The 16876-nt window shown below is 48.2% G+C and overlaps 2 protein-coding genes across 8 annotated transcripts in view; both read left to right on the plus strand.

Moving 5' to 3' along the window:
- KDM4A (lysine demethylase 4A) overlaps positions 1-5688 on the plus strand; it is a 48811-nt gene extending 43123 nt beyond the window's left edge. For all 7 annotated transcript variants that reach the window (XM_041738145.1, XM_041738144.1, XM_041738147.1 and 4 more), the window contains exons 19-22: positions 1359-1529; positions 3742-3861; positions 4149-4241; positions 4373-5688. In XM_041738145.1, coding sequence (XP_041594079.1) covers positions 1359-1529; positions 3742-3861; positions 4149-4241; positions 4373-4513 — 525 coding nt within the window. In that variant the 3' untranslated portion in view covers positions 4514-5688. The remainder of the gene's footprint in view (positions 1-1358; positions 1530-3741; positions 3862-4148; positions 4242-4372) is intronic.
- A 1868-nt stretch (positions 5689-7556) lies between these two features.
- ST3GAL3 (ST3 beta-galactoside alpha-2,3-sialyltransferase 3) overlaps positions 7557-16876 on the plus strand; it is a 196108-nt gene continuing 186788 nt past the window's right edge. Inside the window, exon 1 of the mRNA XM_041738150.1 lies at positions 7557-7690. The gene's annotated coding sequence lies outside the window, so the exon portion shown is untranslated. The remainder of the gene's footprint in view (positions 7691-16876) is intronic.

Genomic DNA, 16876 nt, shown 5'->3' on the forward strand with positions numbered 1-16876 from the left:
TCCTTGGACTCCAGGATCATGCCCTGGGCCAAAGGCAGGTGCTAAACCACTGAGCCACCCAGGCATCCCTAGCACTCCAGATCCTTAAATTGGCAGCTGTAGGCTGCTGACCCTGTGAGAACATGGGGTACTGTTGAGTATTTCTTTCATAATCTCTTCAAATACTTACTAAGCACCTATTACATCTTAGGCTCAGGTTTAGGCATTGGGAGTATACCAGTGACCCAGACCCAACCGTGCCTGTCCTCTTGCTCCATGCAGTTGGAAAACCCATTGAAACGTGTAAATGTACGGTATGTCAGACGGCCAGAGGGGCGGTGGATGAAAATGTAGCAGGATAAGGGGAATGGAAGAGGAATATTAAGGAAGTGTCAATAGGTTGACATTTGGATGTGAGGGGGCCAGTGTGCAGATGACTGAGGAATAGCATTTCAGGTAGAGGGAACAGCAGGGCAAAGACTCTGAGGTGGGGAATGTGTTTGGCACACATGTTCAGGGGACAGTAAGGGGGCCAGCGTGACAGAGTACAATGCTTGGGGGAACTTGGGGAGGAGTGGTTGGATCTAGTGCCACCAGATGCTCTGTGATCCATTTGCATCAGGGGTAAGTTCAGGATGAGAGGGTGGTGTGAGTGTCTCAGAGACTATAGGGCCCTTAGAATGGGAGCTCCTGGTCACATGCGGCTAAGGACATTCAGGGATCTTCAGTCTTTGTGCTTTAGCCCTGAGTGTAGAGCTAGTGCTGAGATTAGCATGGTGCATTGTTTGGGGCCCTGGGCTCAGAGCCCCCACTGAGTGTCTTCCTTGATGTGTATCTAAGCTGTATGCATTCGTAGGTGCTATTTGGTCAGTTCCTGGCAACAATAGGGAAGTCACAAGAGTCTATTCTGGGAGATAGTATGGTAGAAGGACCCACTGTGGACTGGGAACTAGGGAGGTGCTACATTTTTTTTTTTTAATTTTTATTTATTTATGATAGTCATCACAGAGAGAGAGAGAGAGAGGCAGAGACACAGGCAGAAGGAGAAGCAGGCTCCATGCTCCGGGAGCCCGACGTGGGATTCGATCCTGGGTCTCCAGGATCGCGCCCTGGGCCAAAGGCAAGCGCTACACCGCTGCGCCACCCAGGGATCCTGAGGTGCTCCATTTATGAAGGGAAACATGCTGCTGGTTTCTTGTAGCCTCCCTGCTGGAATTTGAGTACCTGGAAATACCTGGTTCAGCTCCCACCCCCTAGTCTTTCTTGATTTTCCATTTCCATCGTCTTTCCCTGGGAAAGGAAAACCAGTTGGTCTTGGTCCACATTTTTCAGGCTTGTCAAATCATGTGGGAGTAACCCAAGCCTCTATTTTTTTCCAGCGTGCCAAGGGGGCCTTGCAGAGCATCACTGCAGGCCAGAAGGTCATTAGCAAGCACAAGAATGGGCGCTTCTACCAGTGTGAGGTGGTCAGGCTCACCACTGAGACCTTCTATGAAGTCAACTTTGATGATGGTTCCTTCAGTGACAATCTCTATCCTGAGGACATAGTGGTAATGTCTGCAAGGAGCTTCTTGGGCAGTTTGGGATGGGGGTGTTTCTGGGGCCGGCTGGCAGACTGACTGTGGGCCTGCCTGCCATTTCTAGCTGGGCCCACAGTCCCATCAGTCTTTCCCTGAACATAAAGAAGCATTTTGTACTGGTGTTTCTTTGTGAAGAAAACTGCGTGCTGCTAGGCTACCCTGCTTCCCCTAGACGCTCACAGGAATCCGTGTTTTCTTTTCTTTTTCCTTGATTTTATTTATTTATTCATTAGAGACACACAGAGACACAAACATAGGCAGAGGGAGAAGCAGGCTCCCTGTGGGGCGCTTGATGCAGGACTCGATTCCAGGGCCCCAGGATCACGACCTGAGCCAAAGGCAGGTGCTTAACCACTGAGCCATCCAGGTGCCCGGAATCCGTGTTTTCTGCAGTATTTTGAAGCCTGCTTCTATTTCAGTCAAACTACCCATGAAAGGTGTTCTAGTGCAGTAGAATCCGACCAGTGTGCCAATACCAGCTCCTTTGCTTAGTAGCTGTGTGATTTTGGAAGAATTATCCACCTTCTTTTCCTGTCATGCCCTCTTAGTGGATGTATGGAATTTGCTTTTGGTTCTTTACAGGTGAAGGCTTTGGGGCTGAGTAGACACTGCTTGGAGACATCCCTGGCCTGCTTATGTTATTGACACCTGACACACTGGAAGCTCTGCCTGGACCCACTTCTAGGTTTCCTGGCTCAGTATTCAGGACTTAGTTTGAGTTTCCCTTACTCTCACTCTGCCCTTTCCTAAGCACCAAAGTAGTGGATGAAGCCACTTCTGCCTTAAGGAATCCAGTAGTTCCCATCTTTATCCTGTATTAGCAATCTAGTTGCTAAAAGCACCTAACGTTAATTACAAGGTAGACTTGAGTCATAGTAAAGATGATATTAATAGTGTTTGTGGCAGCAGTAGAGGTATAATTTACTAAGCTTTTCTAGCACACCAGGCCCTGTACTAAATGCTTCATGTTAGGTGTCTCTGTCACTTCTGAGAAGCAAGCGGTGCTATCTCTAACTTCGATCCATGATCTCAGGACTCTGTTTTCTAAAAATTACTGAGGACCTCATAGAGCTTTTTTGTGGGTAATGTCTGCCCATGTTTACTAGAATTAAAATGGAGATTAATATAATCTGGGTTTTTAAAGATAACTTTTAAAATAAAATATTAGTGGGAAGAATGCCATTTTCTACATTTCTGCACATCTTTTTTTTTTTTTTTTCTAAGATTTTATTTATTTATAAATAACCTTTACACCCAACTTGGGGCTCAAACCCACGACCCTGAGATCAAGAGTCACACACTCTACCAACTGAGCCTGCCTGGTGCCCCTCAGAAATATGTTTAAATTTGACAAAGCTTCAAGCTTATTGAAGCTTATTGTGGTGATACAACTTTTCTGACGTTCAGATTTTTCTAAAGGCTGAAGTTTTTTTATTGGCAGTACTGTCTTTTATTTTCCTTGAAGTGACAAGCTTATTTCATTCATTTCCGAGAAGATGTCTGCCAAAACCCAAGTCTGAATAACCATAGTTTGTCTGTCAGCCAGTTTTTCAAACAAACCTAGTGCTCCATGATAAAAAGCAGCTCACAACTCGGTTCCACAATGCTTTCCCTCAAGACAACCATCCTCCTTCAGCCTGCAGTAGAAGTGTCCGTCTCCAAGTACTCACATGCATACTCCAGGACTGAGGTTTGACAAGTTAAGTTTTTCTGCTTCATCAAGAGACACTATTATGTGAAACCAGGCATTTTTCTCTTTTCCCTCAATTATAAGCTCCCGGTGGTGAAAAAATACAGCACAAAGAAAGAGGCTAATAATGTTTTAACGTTACTCAGAATTCGTCATTGTCTCCTGTCTCCTTGGGGCAGGGCCTGTCCCTTGACCTTTAGCAGGACGGTTAAAGCAATGTGAGAAGGATTCTTGATCTTGGCACTATGTTTATTAAATTTACTCTATGTTTGCTCTGTCACCTCAGAGCAACAGGGGCAGAGAGATGGGGCTGACTTGGACTCAGCAGGCAGATCTCTAACTACTAGGGTATCTTTCAGCCCAGGGAGAGCCTGCCTGGCCTGTATGCCTGAGCAGGAATTTGTCCCAGTTCATTCTTCCCTAAGTAGGTGGTGGTAACCCCTGCACGCAGAGGGATCTTCCTTTCACTCTTCTCCCTTACTGTTCCCTCAGAGTCAGGACTGTCTCCAGTTGGGTCCTCCTGCTGAAGGAGAAGTGGTCCAAGTGAGATGGACAGATGGCCAAGTCTACGGAGCCAAATTTGTGGCCTCCCACCCCATCCAGATGTACCAGGTAGCCAGCCAAAGGTTTTTGTCGGGGGCTGGGGAGCACTTGATTAATTCAAATGTTTCCTCTTAGGCTGGAGGGGAATCTTTGCTCTTGGGGGAGCTCGGCGGTCAGTAATAACCTTTTAAGAGCTTGGGGCTGCTCTGTGTCTAGTCTGCCAGAGGTGGCTTCAGATTTGGCAGTCCTTCATTCAGTGTTCTGGATCCTTCCTGTGATGGCAGGAAATTGCCACTGTGCACAGTGGACCAGGGAGAAAGGGATCTCTTAGCCAAAGGTCTTTGTTTATTCGGTAGGTGGAGTTTGAGGATGGCTCACAGCTTGTGGTTAAGAGAGATGACGTGTACACGCTGGATGAAGAGCTTCCCAAGAGAGTCAAGTCTAGACTGGTGAGTGTGTTTTCTGTGTGTTCATGGTTCCAGTCTGGGAGGGAGGGAACAAGGCAAGGGTGTGTCCTTTTGTTCTTTCCCTGGGGTGGTTGGCCACAAAGTGCTCACTGGGCTTGCTTATTCCTCTACAGTCTGTAGCCTCAGACATGCGCTTCAACGAGATTTTCACAGAGAAGGAAGTTAAGCAGGAAAAGAAACGGCAACGAGTGATCAACTCAAGATACCGGGAAGATTACATCGAGCCTGCACTATACCGAGCCATCATGGAGTAGGTGCTTCCAGGGGCCAACCGGTGCCCAGCCATCAAGGCGAGAGCACTGTGGGGTTCCACAGCACAGCGCAGACCCTTGGAACTCTGAAGGCTTTGAAAGTGAAGTTGTACAATGAAAAGGAATGGAATAACTGACCCCATTGTCTTCTCACACCCCCATCCCTGTCTCATTCCGCTGTAGTGAAAGGACAGCCTTCCTTGGACATGTGGCAGCAGCCACTGATCTCCCAGCTGAAGGGCTGTGCACTGAACTGCTGGGGCTGCCCTGGCCCCAGTCTGCAGCGGGGTTGACTGTACTGGCTGGGCTGGTTGCCCTGTTCCTGGCCTAGGACTTAGCTTCCTAACAATCACCTGCACCAACTAGGCAGAGGTGCTGGTGCTTCCTTCCTCCCCCCTTTTGTATTTATGTGTGTGTGTGTGCGTGCGCGCCTGCGTGTATATGTGTGTGTGTGTGTGTGTGTGTCCGTGTGCACATGTGTGGATGTTTGGTCTGGACCAGCTTCTGCCAGCCCTTGGCCTTTACTTCCTTCTTTGCCTGTCCAGGGCAAACAGAATGTGAAATTTGGCCCTCAGCTGAGCTGAGCAAAGGCTCCTGGGGGTTGGCTGGAGATAAGTATGGCATCTGTGTCCCTGGAACGGGCTCAAGGCAGGGCTGGCAAAGCTGCAGTGTTGAGATATTAGGGAGTTAATGCCACCTCTTTGTCCTATTTTGATGGAGAAGATAGGAGGTAACATGGGGCTGTGCCCGTATCACTCTCGGCACAGGACCTCTCTGGCACAGTATTAGGGTGCAGGTGGGGAGTACCTGAAGGGGGATCTTAATGATGGAAGCAGGCAGAGCCTGGTGGGTGATTCTGGCAACAGAAAATTGCAATCATGCAGGGGCTGGGAGGGTTAAGATGAACTGGGGCCACTGGAGACTGGGGGGCAGGTCTAGATATGCCCCTGGTCTGGGGGTGGGAGGGAGCTGATTTGGGGGTGGGGGTGGGACTGGGACTGGGACTGGAGGGCAACGCTGAAGGGGTTAAACAGGTTTTTGCTCCTCATGAATTTGTTTGCCTGGGCCCAGGATTGGAGGGCTTCACACCTATACCCTTGTGTATACAAGAATCAGATTTATAATACTTCCCTGTTTTTTGTTACGTATGAACGCTATAAACCAAATTATTTTGAAAACTGGTGCATCACCTTGTCCTTAGCAATAAAATGTGTTGAGCAGAGGATTTGCTGTGTCTGCCCCACGGAGCCTGAATGGCCCAGGGTCAGGCTGGGGGTAGATCTAGTTATAAGCTCTGGGGCAGGGCCAGCTCTTTTAAGAACACCACTCGGGCAGGATCTAGGAAGCTGTCCTAAAGCAATGGGTTCCTTGTCAAGTCCTGGTCCTGTGGGCTGTGTGTTAGACCAGGCAGGGGGAGACCTGGGGAGCAGAGGCACTGATGGCTATGAGCTCTTTGTTTTGCTTCCTTTGTCTTCCAGGGTAGGAAGGGAGGGGATTGAGGACCGGACCACTCTCCCAGTCAAACTGGGTTTGAGCTCTCACTTCATTATCTTCCTATCTTCATGGAGCTGGTCTAAGTCCACGTCATCCATCATCTGTGTTTCGTACAAATTGTGGGGCTAGCATAAAGATGCTTTAAGAGCAAGGGACTCGACACCCCAGTGGGATCCAGTGGGGGCTTGAAGCTACTGTGAGCTGCCTGTTGTTGGTGAGAAACTTCCCTGGGGAAAATCTGTCCCTTTGCCTGGTGGGTTCCTGGGCTATTGGTGGTTGAGGATAGAGCAGCAGCAGGGCAGGGAGGGGCCAGTGACTAGGTGCAGGACTTGGGCAGCTGCTCCAGCTGACCCTTGGATGACTGGACACTTGTTTCATGGCCCTGTCCAGGTGCTAGAGAGGCTTGGTCATTTCAGCAACTCAATGCTTCTTTGTATCCCGGGGCTTTGGAGGTGGCTGCTACCTGGTGTCTGATTGTAGGAGAAAGAGAGAAGCGGCAGGTTTCAAAGATACTTTTCTCCTCCCTGGGGCCAAGAAAAGGAAGTTGACTTTTTTTGTCCAGCATCCAAGAGTTCATTTGGGAGATGCGACCAGGCTTAATGGATTGTTGAGCCCTGGGAGCGCATTTCCTTGATAAGCAGGACTGCTTCTCCAGACTTGGCAGGGTCCCAGGCCCTACTCCTCTGATGGACCCCATCATCCTGGTCCTTGCTGAAAGCCCTGCAGGGATGAGGTGCCTGGTCTAACTCCAGCAGAGTTCTTAACAGCTGACTTTTTCTAGAAATACCGCCCTTTGCATTTTGGCCAAGTAATAACTGGGGAAACCGAAGTTTAAAGAGGCGATGAGATTTGCTTGCATCCCACGGAACAGGCCGTCGGTTTGCGTCCGTCCTCACCGCCTGCCTGCCCGTGCGGTCATGCCCAGGCCTTGGAAGCCGACTGCAGGGATGGGTTTTTGTAGGGGACAAACTGCCGGCGGCTAAGGTGGTACCCCGGGTGGGCAACCGAGGCTCGCAGCCCCGTCCCTGCTATTGGCTCAGCTGCGGGAGCGAAGGGTGGGAGGGAGCTGGGACTTCGGGAGCTGCACAGGGCGGGGGTCCTGAGTCCGCGCTAGACGTAGCCGTCCCCCCGGTAGCAGGGAACCCCGTGCCCTCGGCCGCCGCAGGGTCGGGCCGGGTCGCCCAGCCCGTGGAGTTCCCCCCAAGCCCTGGGCCCCGGGGGGCCGTCGCCGGCGAGGACACGTGTCCCGAGGGGCTGGGTCGCGGCCGCGGGGCTCCTGCGGGGCGAGAGGCGGGGGAGGGGGTTGCTGCCGGCGGCCGAGCCCACTCCCAGCCCCGCAGCCCCGCGGCCCGGGTCCCGCGCCGATTGGGCCTCCGCGAGCCTGCGCCCGCCCACGGCCCGCAGCGCCGCTCCCCATTGGTTAGCGCGGCGCCCCGCCCGCCCCCCGCGCCCCGATTGGCCGGCGCCGCCCGACCCCCGGCGAGGGCGCCGAGGCGGAGAGCGGGATTGGTGGTCGCGCTCCGCCCGCCGCTGCGTCCCCACCATGGCGGCGCCCGTGCAGCCCACCGCGTCGTGGGCGCCCGCCGGGGTCCCCCGCGGCTGTGGCGGCCGCCCGCGCCCCGGCCTCCGCCTCCCCGCCCGCGCCGGCCCGGGCGCCGCCTCCCCGCTGCCTCCGTCTCCGCTGCGGTAAGGCCCGCGGTGCGCGCGGCTAACGGGGGCCGCCCCGCCCGCGCCGGGGACGGGGGGGGGGGTGGGCACGGCCCAGCTGCCCCGAGCCCTGGGGCCCGGCCCCGGCGACCTCAGCCCGGAGGGGCGGCTGCGGCCGGGCCCGGGGAGGGCGCCTGCAGCCGGCTGCGGGACCCCGCGCGCTGCGCACCTGGCGCCCAGCAGGGCCGGCCGGGCCTCCGCCGGCGGAGCGGGAGTCGCAGCGCGCGGCCGCCCTGCTCGCCGCTCAGGCAGCCGCGCGCTCGGGTCCGGTCGCTGGGGCCCGCACGCTTGGCCTCCCGCTCCCCTCCCTCCGGCCCCCCCCGGCCCCCCACCATCCCCACTGTTGATTCCGGGGTCTTGCTTGCAAGGGGAGGCATCTCCGTGATGAGAGCAGGTTTGGGGAGGATGCTGTCCCACGAATATTTGGGATTTCTTCTTTACCGCTGCTCATTTTTAGGATGCCTCAGTCCACTTCATTTCTGTTTGCGTTTCCCTCCCGAGGAAAGAGTGAGATGCGTGAACTAAATCCTAGTACTTAATTGGGAGAGAGAGACAGGCCAACCAAAGCGGCTGTTATTTGGTAAAACAAAACAAAACAAAACAAAAAAAAACCTGGGAACTTTTCTGTGGTCAGGGTTTGAGTTGTCTGTAGTGTAGCCGGTTGAAGGTAGAACAGAAGCACTTACTAGGTTCCTGAAATTAAACGTGTCCTCGTGGAACATGAGGTTGTTTCGGAGTCACAGTCACCTTGGAACGATGATCGTGGAGCCGTCTGGTTTACCTGCAAGTCACAAGGATTGAAAGGAAGCTGGCACACCAACACGTATGACCAAGTGGGTGTTTTCAGATCATCTCTTAAGGTGTCTCATCCTGAGATGAAAGATTCTTTACCCAAGGACATCTTGAAGTATGAAATGATGAGTCTCGCGGTTTTGCGTGTCTGAATGTTTTGTCGTGGTTTAATAAAAGTAGATTATTAAAGAGGGAATAAGACAGGCATTTTCTTAGAGTGACTGGCTTAGGATCATCAATAAAGTGCCTAATGAATACATACTGTGTGCAAGGCAGTGAAGAGTGTGGGCAACGGAAGACCCGTAACCTAAGAGTCCTGTTCTGATGAGCCCAGGAGATAGCTGTGGGACTAAAGGGCACACAGGAATCTGATAACCGATGATCTTGCCTCTAGGATTCCTCGACAGTAGGCATGAGGATCTGGGGAAAGGAGAAACCCAGGTGTTAGAGGAAGGGTTCACAGGGAAGCTGAGGCTTGCCTTGAGCAGTGACTCGGTAAGCCTGGGGGATGAAGAAGGGAAGAAATGAGAAAGTGAGGATGGCCAGTGGGGCAGGGGACAACCCGAAATGCTCATGAGTGATTCCTCTGGGTTCTTGTTAGAGAAACTGAGAGGTTAAAAAAAAGGTGGGTGGGTTGCATGTCTTTGTACTTTGGACAAAGTACTTTGTCTCGGGCAGGTGGTAGCATTTACTTCAGCTAGCCATTAGAAAAATATACAGTAGCACTTTATTTGTTCTTGTCGTTTTTCTGATTAATCTCAGCTGCATGGACTGACCATCCTTGGCGGCTGCCCAGGGATCAGCACCTCTTGCCTTCCTTCTCGCCTTTTGTGTTCACTTGGCTGCAGGGCCTTGCTGATGGACTCCTGCATTTGCTTCTTTCCATTTCTACTGTATTCAGGCTTATATTGGATCATCGATACCATTCTGGTGAATTATTGTGGGAACCCCCCACCCAATTTTTTTTTTTTCCTTTCCTCCCATCTATTCTGTGTACCTCTATCACTTCCAGATGTCTCCCTTCCCCAGTCAAGACTTTTAACAGTTCCCCACTGTCTGTTGAATTAAGCTCAGACCAGCCTGGCACAGACACTATGGGTAAGCTCATTGCTTTTCATCCCCTTAGGTTTTATGATTTTTTTTTCCAGGTCAGTAGAACTATTTGCTTTTTGTGCTTTGCTGTTTGTGTTCCATACCTTTGCTTATGTTGCTTTTTCTATCTTAAATGACCCCCTTGAATCTTTAATTGTTGGTTCTTACCCATGTTTCAGGGCCATGTGATATGGAACTTCCTTCGTGAGACTTTCCTGTACTTTTCTTCCTGTCTAGATGGGACTTGTCTTTCCTTTAGACTGTTATAACACTAGAGTCTGCCTTTTTGGCACAGTTGTCAACATAAGACAGATTTTTTTGAGACATAGACTCAGGTCTTCTTCATCATCTTGCATAGTGTTTTGTACATAGTAGGTTCTTGACAGGTTTGTTTTATACTGAACATAGCTTTGAACCAAGATGGATGCAAAAAAAAAATTCTGTGTGTAAACAAAATGCTGATCATAAAGTCTGTAAAGAAAGTTACTTATGTGAGAGAATTCCTTACTAAGAGATCTGATGAGGGTTGCCTGGCTGGCTGAGTCAGTGGAGCATGTGACTCTTGATCTCTGGGTTGTGAGTTTGAGCCCTATATTGGATGTAGAAATTACTTAAAAATAAAATCTTAGAGAGAGAGAGAGAGAGATCTGATGATCTGATGTATTGATCCGGATAGCTTGGATTAGGTTGCATTAACAAAAACCCATTAAGACTTAAGTGGCTTAACAGAACAAAATGATTTCTCATTCATGCCACATGGCCAGCGTGTGTGTGTGGGGAACTGTGTGCCTCACAGTCAGTCACTCAGGGACCCAGGCTTTTGGAAACTCTATCTGAATATAGTGTTTGCACGATCATTTTGATTGTGTGAAAGATGGTGGTCAGGGGGTATGGTTCCCAAATGGCACATGTCACTTGCGTTCATATTTCATCAGCTAAGGCAAATCACATGGCTATGCCTAACTTTAAAGAAGACCAGGGAATTGCACCTTAACGTGTGCCTAGAAAGCAAAGAGCCAGACCTAATTGGTACGCAGCAGGAAGGACTACTACATCTTTTATGAGTATCATAGTCCGTAAAAGATTGGAGATAACAAAATCAAAAGGCCTGCTAGAGATGAGCATGTTGACAGCAGCAAGAACTAGGAGCTCTAACTAGGCATGGGATGAGGGTGGATTGGCACTGTACATGCCCACAGGCCAGGGCTGCTGGTACAGGGGTTGTCTGGTGCACCCTAGTCCCAGCATAGTGATGCCTAAGGGCACCACTGTTTCACAGTACCCTCAATAATGAACATGGGAATGGTCCTGAAGCATCCAAAAAAAGCTCAAACATATTCAAGTTATTTAGCTGGGAAGAGTGAAATAACTCAAGGTACATTTTCCCTTGTATAATTAGGAAGGAATCTTAGTCTAACATTGGTTTAATTGGGTTTCCTTGAGGCCATCGAACTTTGGTATTCAGGGAAGAGATTTCACTTTTATTTTTTTTAGATTTTATTTATATATTTGATAGAGGGAGCAAGCAGGAGGAAGGGCAAAGAATCTCAAGGAGACTCTGCGGTAAGTGTGGAGCCCGACGTGGGGCTCTATCTTATTCTTTAATTTTTAAAAATTTTTAAAAGATTTTATTTATTCACGAGAGACCACAGAGAGAGAGAGAGGGAGCGAGAGAGAGAGAGAGAGGCAGAGACACACACATTCAGAGGAAGAAGCAGGCTCCATGCAGGGACTCGATCCCAGGTCTCCAGGATCAGACCCTGGGCTGAAGGCGGCACTAAACTGCTGAGCCATCCAGGTTGCCCTGGGGCTCCATCTTCTGATCCCAAGATCATGATCTGAGATGAAACCAAGAGTTGGATGCCTAACCGACTGAGCCACCCAGGAGCCCTGAGATTTCACTTTCGATAAGGAATAGAAGCCTAGACTGCTGGTTGGAGCGATGGTTCGGGAGACAAGATCTGGGTTGAAATCTTGTCTCTGCCGCTAATTGTCTGCCATTGAGCAAGTGTCTTATTTTTGAGTCCAAGGTTATCAGTAAAATGCATAGGGTGTTTTCAACACATAGGGTGAATCAGAAGGGTTTGTTTACTGGTAAAGTGCTTTGCATAGTACCTGGTTCAGAGTAAGCACTCATGTTCATGAATGTGACCAGCAGCAGCAGCAGGATTTGAAAAAATGTTGAGAAACCCCAGGAATGTAAGTAGATGGGTTCCCTCAGATTTCCCTACTTTTTTTCCTTCCCAACTTTCTAATTTTCACATTTGTCATGTTTTATTTTACTTAGTCATGTGCATGTTTATATGTCCCCCATCACATGGGCCACTCCAGTCATCCCATGAATATTTACCGAACAGGTGCTGTGTGCAAGACACTGTGCTGGGTCATGGCATTGTAAATAAGAATGAGGTGTCCCTGGCCTTAATAAAGGAGCCTATAGTCTGGTAGGACAGAAGCCAGTAAGCCAGCAGTTAAAATACATGGTAACAAGGGCTGTGTTTGAGGGTCCCATGGGATCTCCTAAAAGGGGACCTGGTGTGGCTCTGGGAATACAAATAATGGTTATCCAGAGAAGTTCACACCTAACCTAAGTCTGGAAGAGTCACTAATTATAAGCTCGTTGCATGTGGGTTTGAAAGGCTTTCTGACAGGAAGCGATGGGTGTAATGGCCTAGAAACACAAGAGAGTGTGGCTGTGTCCTGAGGACACTTGAGTGGCAGGAGAGAAAAGGGAGCATGTGAAGGCTGCAGAAGGCAGCTTGCAAAGGCTTGTGAGCTCAGGAGTCAGAGCTTTATCCTGCAGATCATTAGGAGCCACTGAAGGATTTAAAGGTAGGAAATCAACTTTGGTTTTTTTTTTTTTTTTTTTTTGGAAGATCACTGTATGTAGAGGAAGCGGAGGAGTAAATACTCCATTTCCTTGCCACGGGAGGTTCTGAGGTTTGCAGCCATAGTTCTGTGCCTGCTACACAAGAGTCATAGAATATTTATCTGTGGGGAGAGAGGAGCGTGGGGTGAGTGGGGGGAGGCACCAGTTAGACTAGGGCAGTGATGTGAGGGGTGGAGGCCAGGTCCTTCCTGGAGGTGGATTTGAGCATCATATACAGGAGTTCGCAGACCAGGATTTCCTTCATGGTTTCCCTAGTGTCTGCAGTATGACCTTGGGCAAGCCTCAGAACCTTTGTATCTTCTTGGTTTCCAAATTTGTAAAATGGGGTGAAAAAGTCCCTACCTTGCCAGGTTGCTGCCTCTGGGGATTCAAGCAAATAGAAAGCCTGGTGCTATTAGATAACATAAAGGACCTCTTAAAGTAAAAATAATAGTTTTAAGACTTCTGACGTTTACCTAGTTCATGGTGGGTGATGGAGAGCCTTACATCCCCTGGTCTAGAGAGATAGCCACTGTCAACATTGTGGTTTTATTTCTATATCTTAAGTGATTGGCAAATTCTGGTCTGGGAGTGATAGGCATGGGGAATTCTTCTGAAATCCAGAAGGAAAGAACTGATACGGATATCATACCAGCATAAACATTCTTTCAATGCCAACAAATGATATATGGCTCTTCAGCTGTTTCCAGCCCTCACCCAGAAGCCGTGTGTGCAGAGTGCACACACTCTTGGCCCTGTAACGTGAGCACTGCGCGTGCAGCCAAAGATTGTGTGTTTCTTTGGTCTTTCGTCATCGACTGCTTCCCTCTGAAGTTTTGCTCCTCTCTTCTTTTGAGCATGGTTTTAAAGATGATAATGGGGCTCTAATCATATTTGCTTTCTATTAGGTTCCTCCCTGGTCATCCTGGCTGATGATGGGAGTTCCTCCTCTCTGAGTTCCTGTACAATGTAATTTATGTTACTCTGATTAAATGTCATCTACTATCTTCTTGTCTTATCATTATTTGACTACATGTCAGTGCATTTTCCCTTTTCCTTGATGTCAGTTTTTCTTACAAAATAATGGAAAGATGGCATGTTTGTGTATTTTTGACATGACTTAAAAATCCACCGAGACCTTTTGTTTGAAATATGTTGAACAGGGGCACCTGGGCAGCTCAGCAGTTGAGCATATCTGCCTTTGGCTCAGGTCATGATCCCGGGGTCCTGGGATCAAGTCCTGCATCAGGCTTTCTGCAGGGGAGCTTGCTTCTCTCTCTGCCTGTGTCTCTGCTTCTGTGTCTCCCATGAATAAATAAATAAAATCTAAAAAGAAAGAGAAATATGTTGAACAGGTTAAAAAATTCTATGACTGGAGCACCTAGCTGGCTCAGTCAGTGGAGTGTTTGAGTCTTAATCTTTGGGTCATGAGTTCGAGCCCCATGTTGGGTGTAGAGATTACTTTAATTAATTCATTAGTTAATTAATTAAAGGAAAGAACTTAGCAATATAATTTTTTTTTCTAAAGATTTTATTTTTTAAGTAATCTCTACACCCAGTATGGGGCTCGAATTCACGACCTGAGAACAAGAGTTACATGTTCTTCAGACTAAGCCAGCCAGGTGCCCTCCACTGAGTTTTTTTTTTTTTTTAATTGAAGCATAATTGATGCTTTATTACTAAGTTTCTAAAGTATATAAAAGATAAATTACATAGCAGTGATTCTTAAAGCTTTTAGTCTCAAGACCCCTTTAAAGTTTAAAAATTATTGAAACCCCAAAGAACTTCTGTTTTTATGGGCTTTGTCTATTGAGATTTAAGATATTAAAACTTACTGAGAAAATTTTGCTTTATTTTATTTATTAAAATTTTTTAAAAAAGATTTTATTTATTTATTCGAGAGAGAGGCAGAGACACAGGCAGAGGGAGAAGCAGGCTCCATGCAGGCGGCCGATGCAGGACTAGATCCCAGGACTCCAGGATCACACCCTGAGCTGAAGGCAGATGCTCAACAACTGAGCCACCCAGGTGTCCCTATTTTTAAAGTTTGACAGAGATTGAGAGAGAGAGAGAGAGAGAGAGAGAATGCGCATAAGCAGGGGGAGTGGCAGGCAGAGGGAGAGGGAGAAGCAGGCTCCCTGCTTGGATCCCACAACCCTGAGATCATGACCAGAGACTGAAGGCAGACACTTATCTGACTGAGCCACCCAGGTGCCCCACCGAGAACATTTAAATCAAAGGAATACAACCATACATTCCATTAGGTGTGAGGACAGTGATGTTGTGATATGTTGTGATATGTAGCCTCTGGAAAATCTGCTGGACCCCTGTGAGAAAGTGAGAGTAAGCAAGGCAAATGATGTCTGAGAATTATTTTGAAAATAGTTTTAAATTTGTGGATCTGCTGAAAGGGCCTTGGAGACCCTCATAGGTCCCTGGATCAGTTTGAGAACTGCTGACATAGATATGAGAGTTTTTATACATGACACTTTTATATCTTTTTGACAACAAAATGAAATAAGGTGGGAACACTACCAAACATCAGGTTGTTTTTTTAATTTTTTAAAAGATTTTATTTATCTATTCATGAGACAGAGAGAGGCAGAGACACAGGTAGAGGAAGAAGCAGGCTCCATGCAGGGAGCGTAATGTGGGACTTGATCCCGGGGCTCTGGGATCACTCCCTGGGCCGAAGGCAGGCGCTCAACCCCTGAGCCACACAGGCGTCCCTAAACATCAGTTTCTGGTTTTGATTTTGTTGTTGTTTTTAGAGGGAGGAGGTGAGAGGCAGAGAGAGAGGGAGCAAGCATCTTTTTTTTTTTTTAATTTTATTATTTTTTTAAAAGATTATTTATTTATTTATTTATTTATTAGAGATACAGAGAGAGAGAGAGAGAGAGAGAGAGAGGCAGGCAGAGGGAAAAGCAGGCTCCATGCAAGGAGCCCGATATGGGACTCAATCCTGGATCCCAGGATCACGCCCTGAATCAAAGGCAGACACCCATCCGCTGAGCCATCGAGGCATCCCAAAGATTTTACTCTTATTTTTATTTTTTTTAAGTTTATTTATTTACTTTTGGTAATCTCTACACCCAGCGTGTAGAGACTCAAACTCACTACCCCAAGATCAAGAGTCTCATGCTCTGCCCCCTGAGCTAGCCAGGCGCCCCCATATTTTCTAATGATGTATTTTACACTTAGAACACCAGAACTGTATAATGATGTCTGTTTCTAAGTCTTTTTTTTTTTTTAATTTTTTTTTTTAATTTATTTATGATAGTCACACAGAGAGAGAGAGGCAGAGACACAGGCAGGGGGAGAAGCAGGCTCCATGCACCGGGAGCCCGACGTGGGATTCGATCCCGGGTCTCCAGGATGGCGCCCTGGGCCAAAGGCAGGCGCCAAACCGCTGCGCCACCCAGGGATCCCTGTTTCTAAGTCTTAATATGCCATATCGCTTCAGGGGTTTTATTTTGTTTCATTTTGCTTAAAAGAAATAGAATGTTACATTTCCAGTAAATGCCTCCTATGTATTTTTTCCCTAGTCTCTTTCCTTGTTCACCAGAGAAAGCAGCATCTTGAATTTAAAGTTTTTAAATTCCCATACGTGTTTTTATGCTTTTGCTACATGTTACATGCCCACACACAAGGCACCCAACAGGGGCTGGCAAATGAGCTTGTAGGTTTTACTGGGACACTGCCATCCATGCCCATGTGTGAGTATCGTTACTGACTGCTCTCAGGCTACAGTTTTCTGTTTCTAGTTTTCTGGGTACATGGCCATCTCCCAGCCCCCTTCAACACCAGCCCCCACCCTTTGATCTCAGTTGGCCCAGGCAAAGGAGGGTCACCTTTTCAAACATTCCAGTTTAATTTTCTTTTTTTCCCCTTTTTTTAAAAAAATATTTTATTTATTTATTCAGAGAGAGAGAGGCAGAGACACAGGCAGAGGGAGAAGCAGGCACCATACCGAGAGCCCACGTGGGACTCGATCCGGGAGATCACGCCCTGGGCTGCAGGCAGCGCTAAACCGCTGCGCCACTGGGGCTGCCTCCAGTTGAATTTTCTCAAGACTGATTGCATTCAGCATTTTTACTCTTACACAGAGAATTTATCTTTTCTAAATAAAACATTATGTCTATAACCTTGTCCCCCAGACACCATTAAAACACCATTAAGCAAAACCCCCTTAAAACCAAACCTTAACAGGGACCTCTGGGTGGCTCAGGGGTTGAGCATCTGCCTTCATTCAGCTCAGGGTGTGATCCTGGGATCCTGGGATGAGTCTCACATTGGGCTCCCTGCATGGAGCCTGCTTCTCCCTTTGTGTGTCTCTGCCTCTCTCTGTGTGTCTTTCATGAATAAATAAAAATCTTTAAACAAACAAAAAACCCAAAAAGCAAACCATAACA

The sequence above is a fragment of the Vulpes lagopus genome, chromosome 23 (genome assembly GCF_018345385.1).
Source record: "Vulpes lagopus strain Blue_001 chromosome 23, ASM1834538v1, whole genome shotgun sequence".
Lineage (NCBI taxonomy): Eukaryota > Metazoa > Chordata > Mammalia > Carnivora > Canidae > Vulpes > Vulpes lagopus.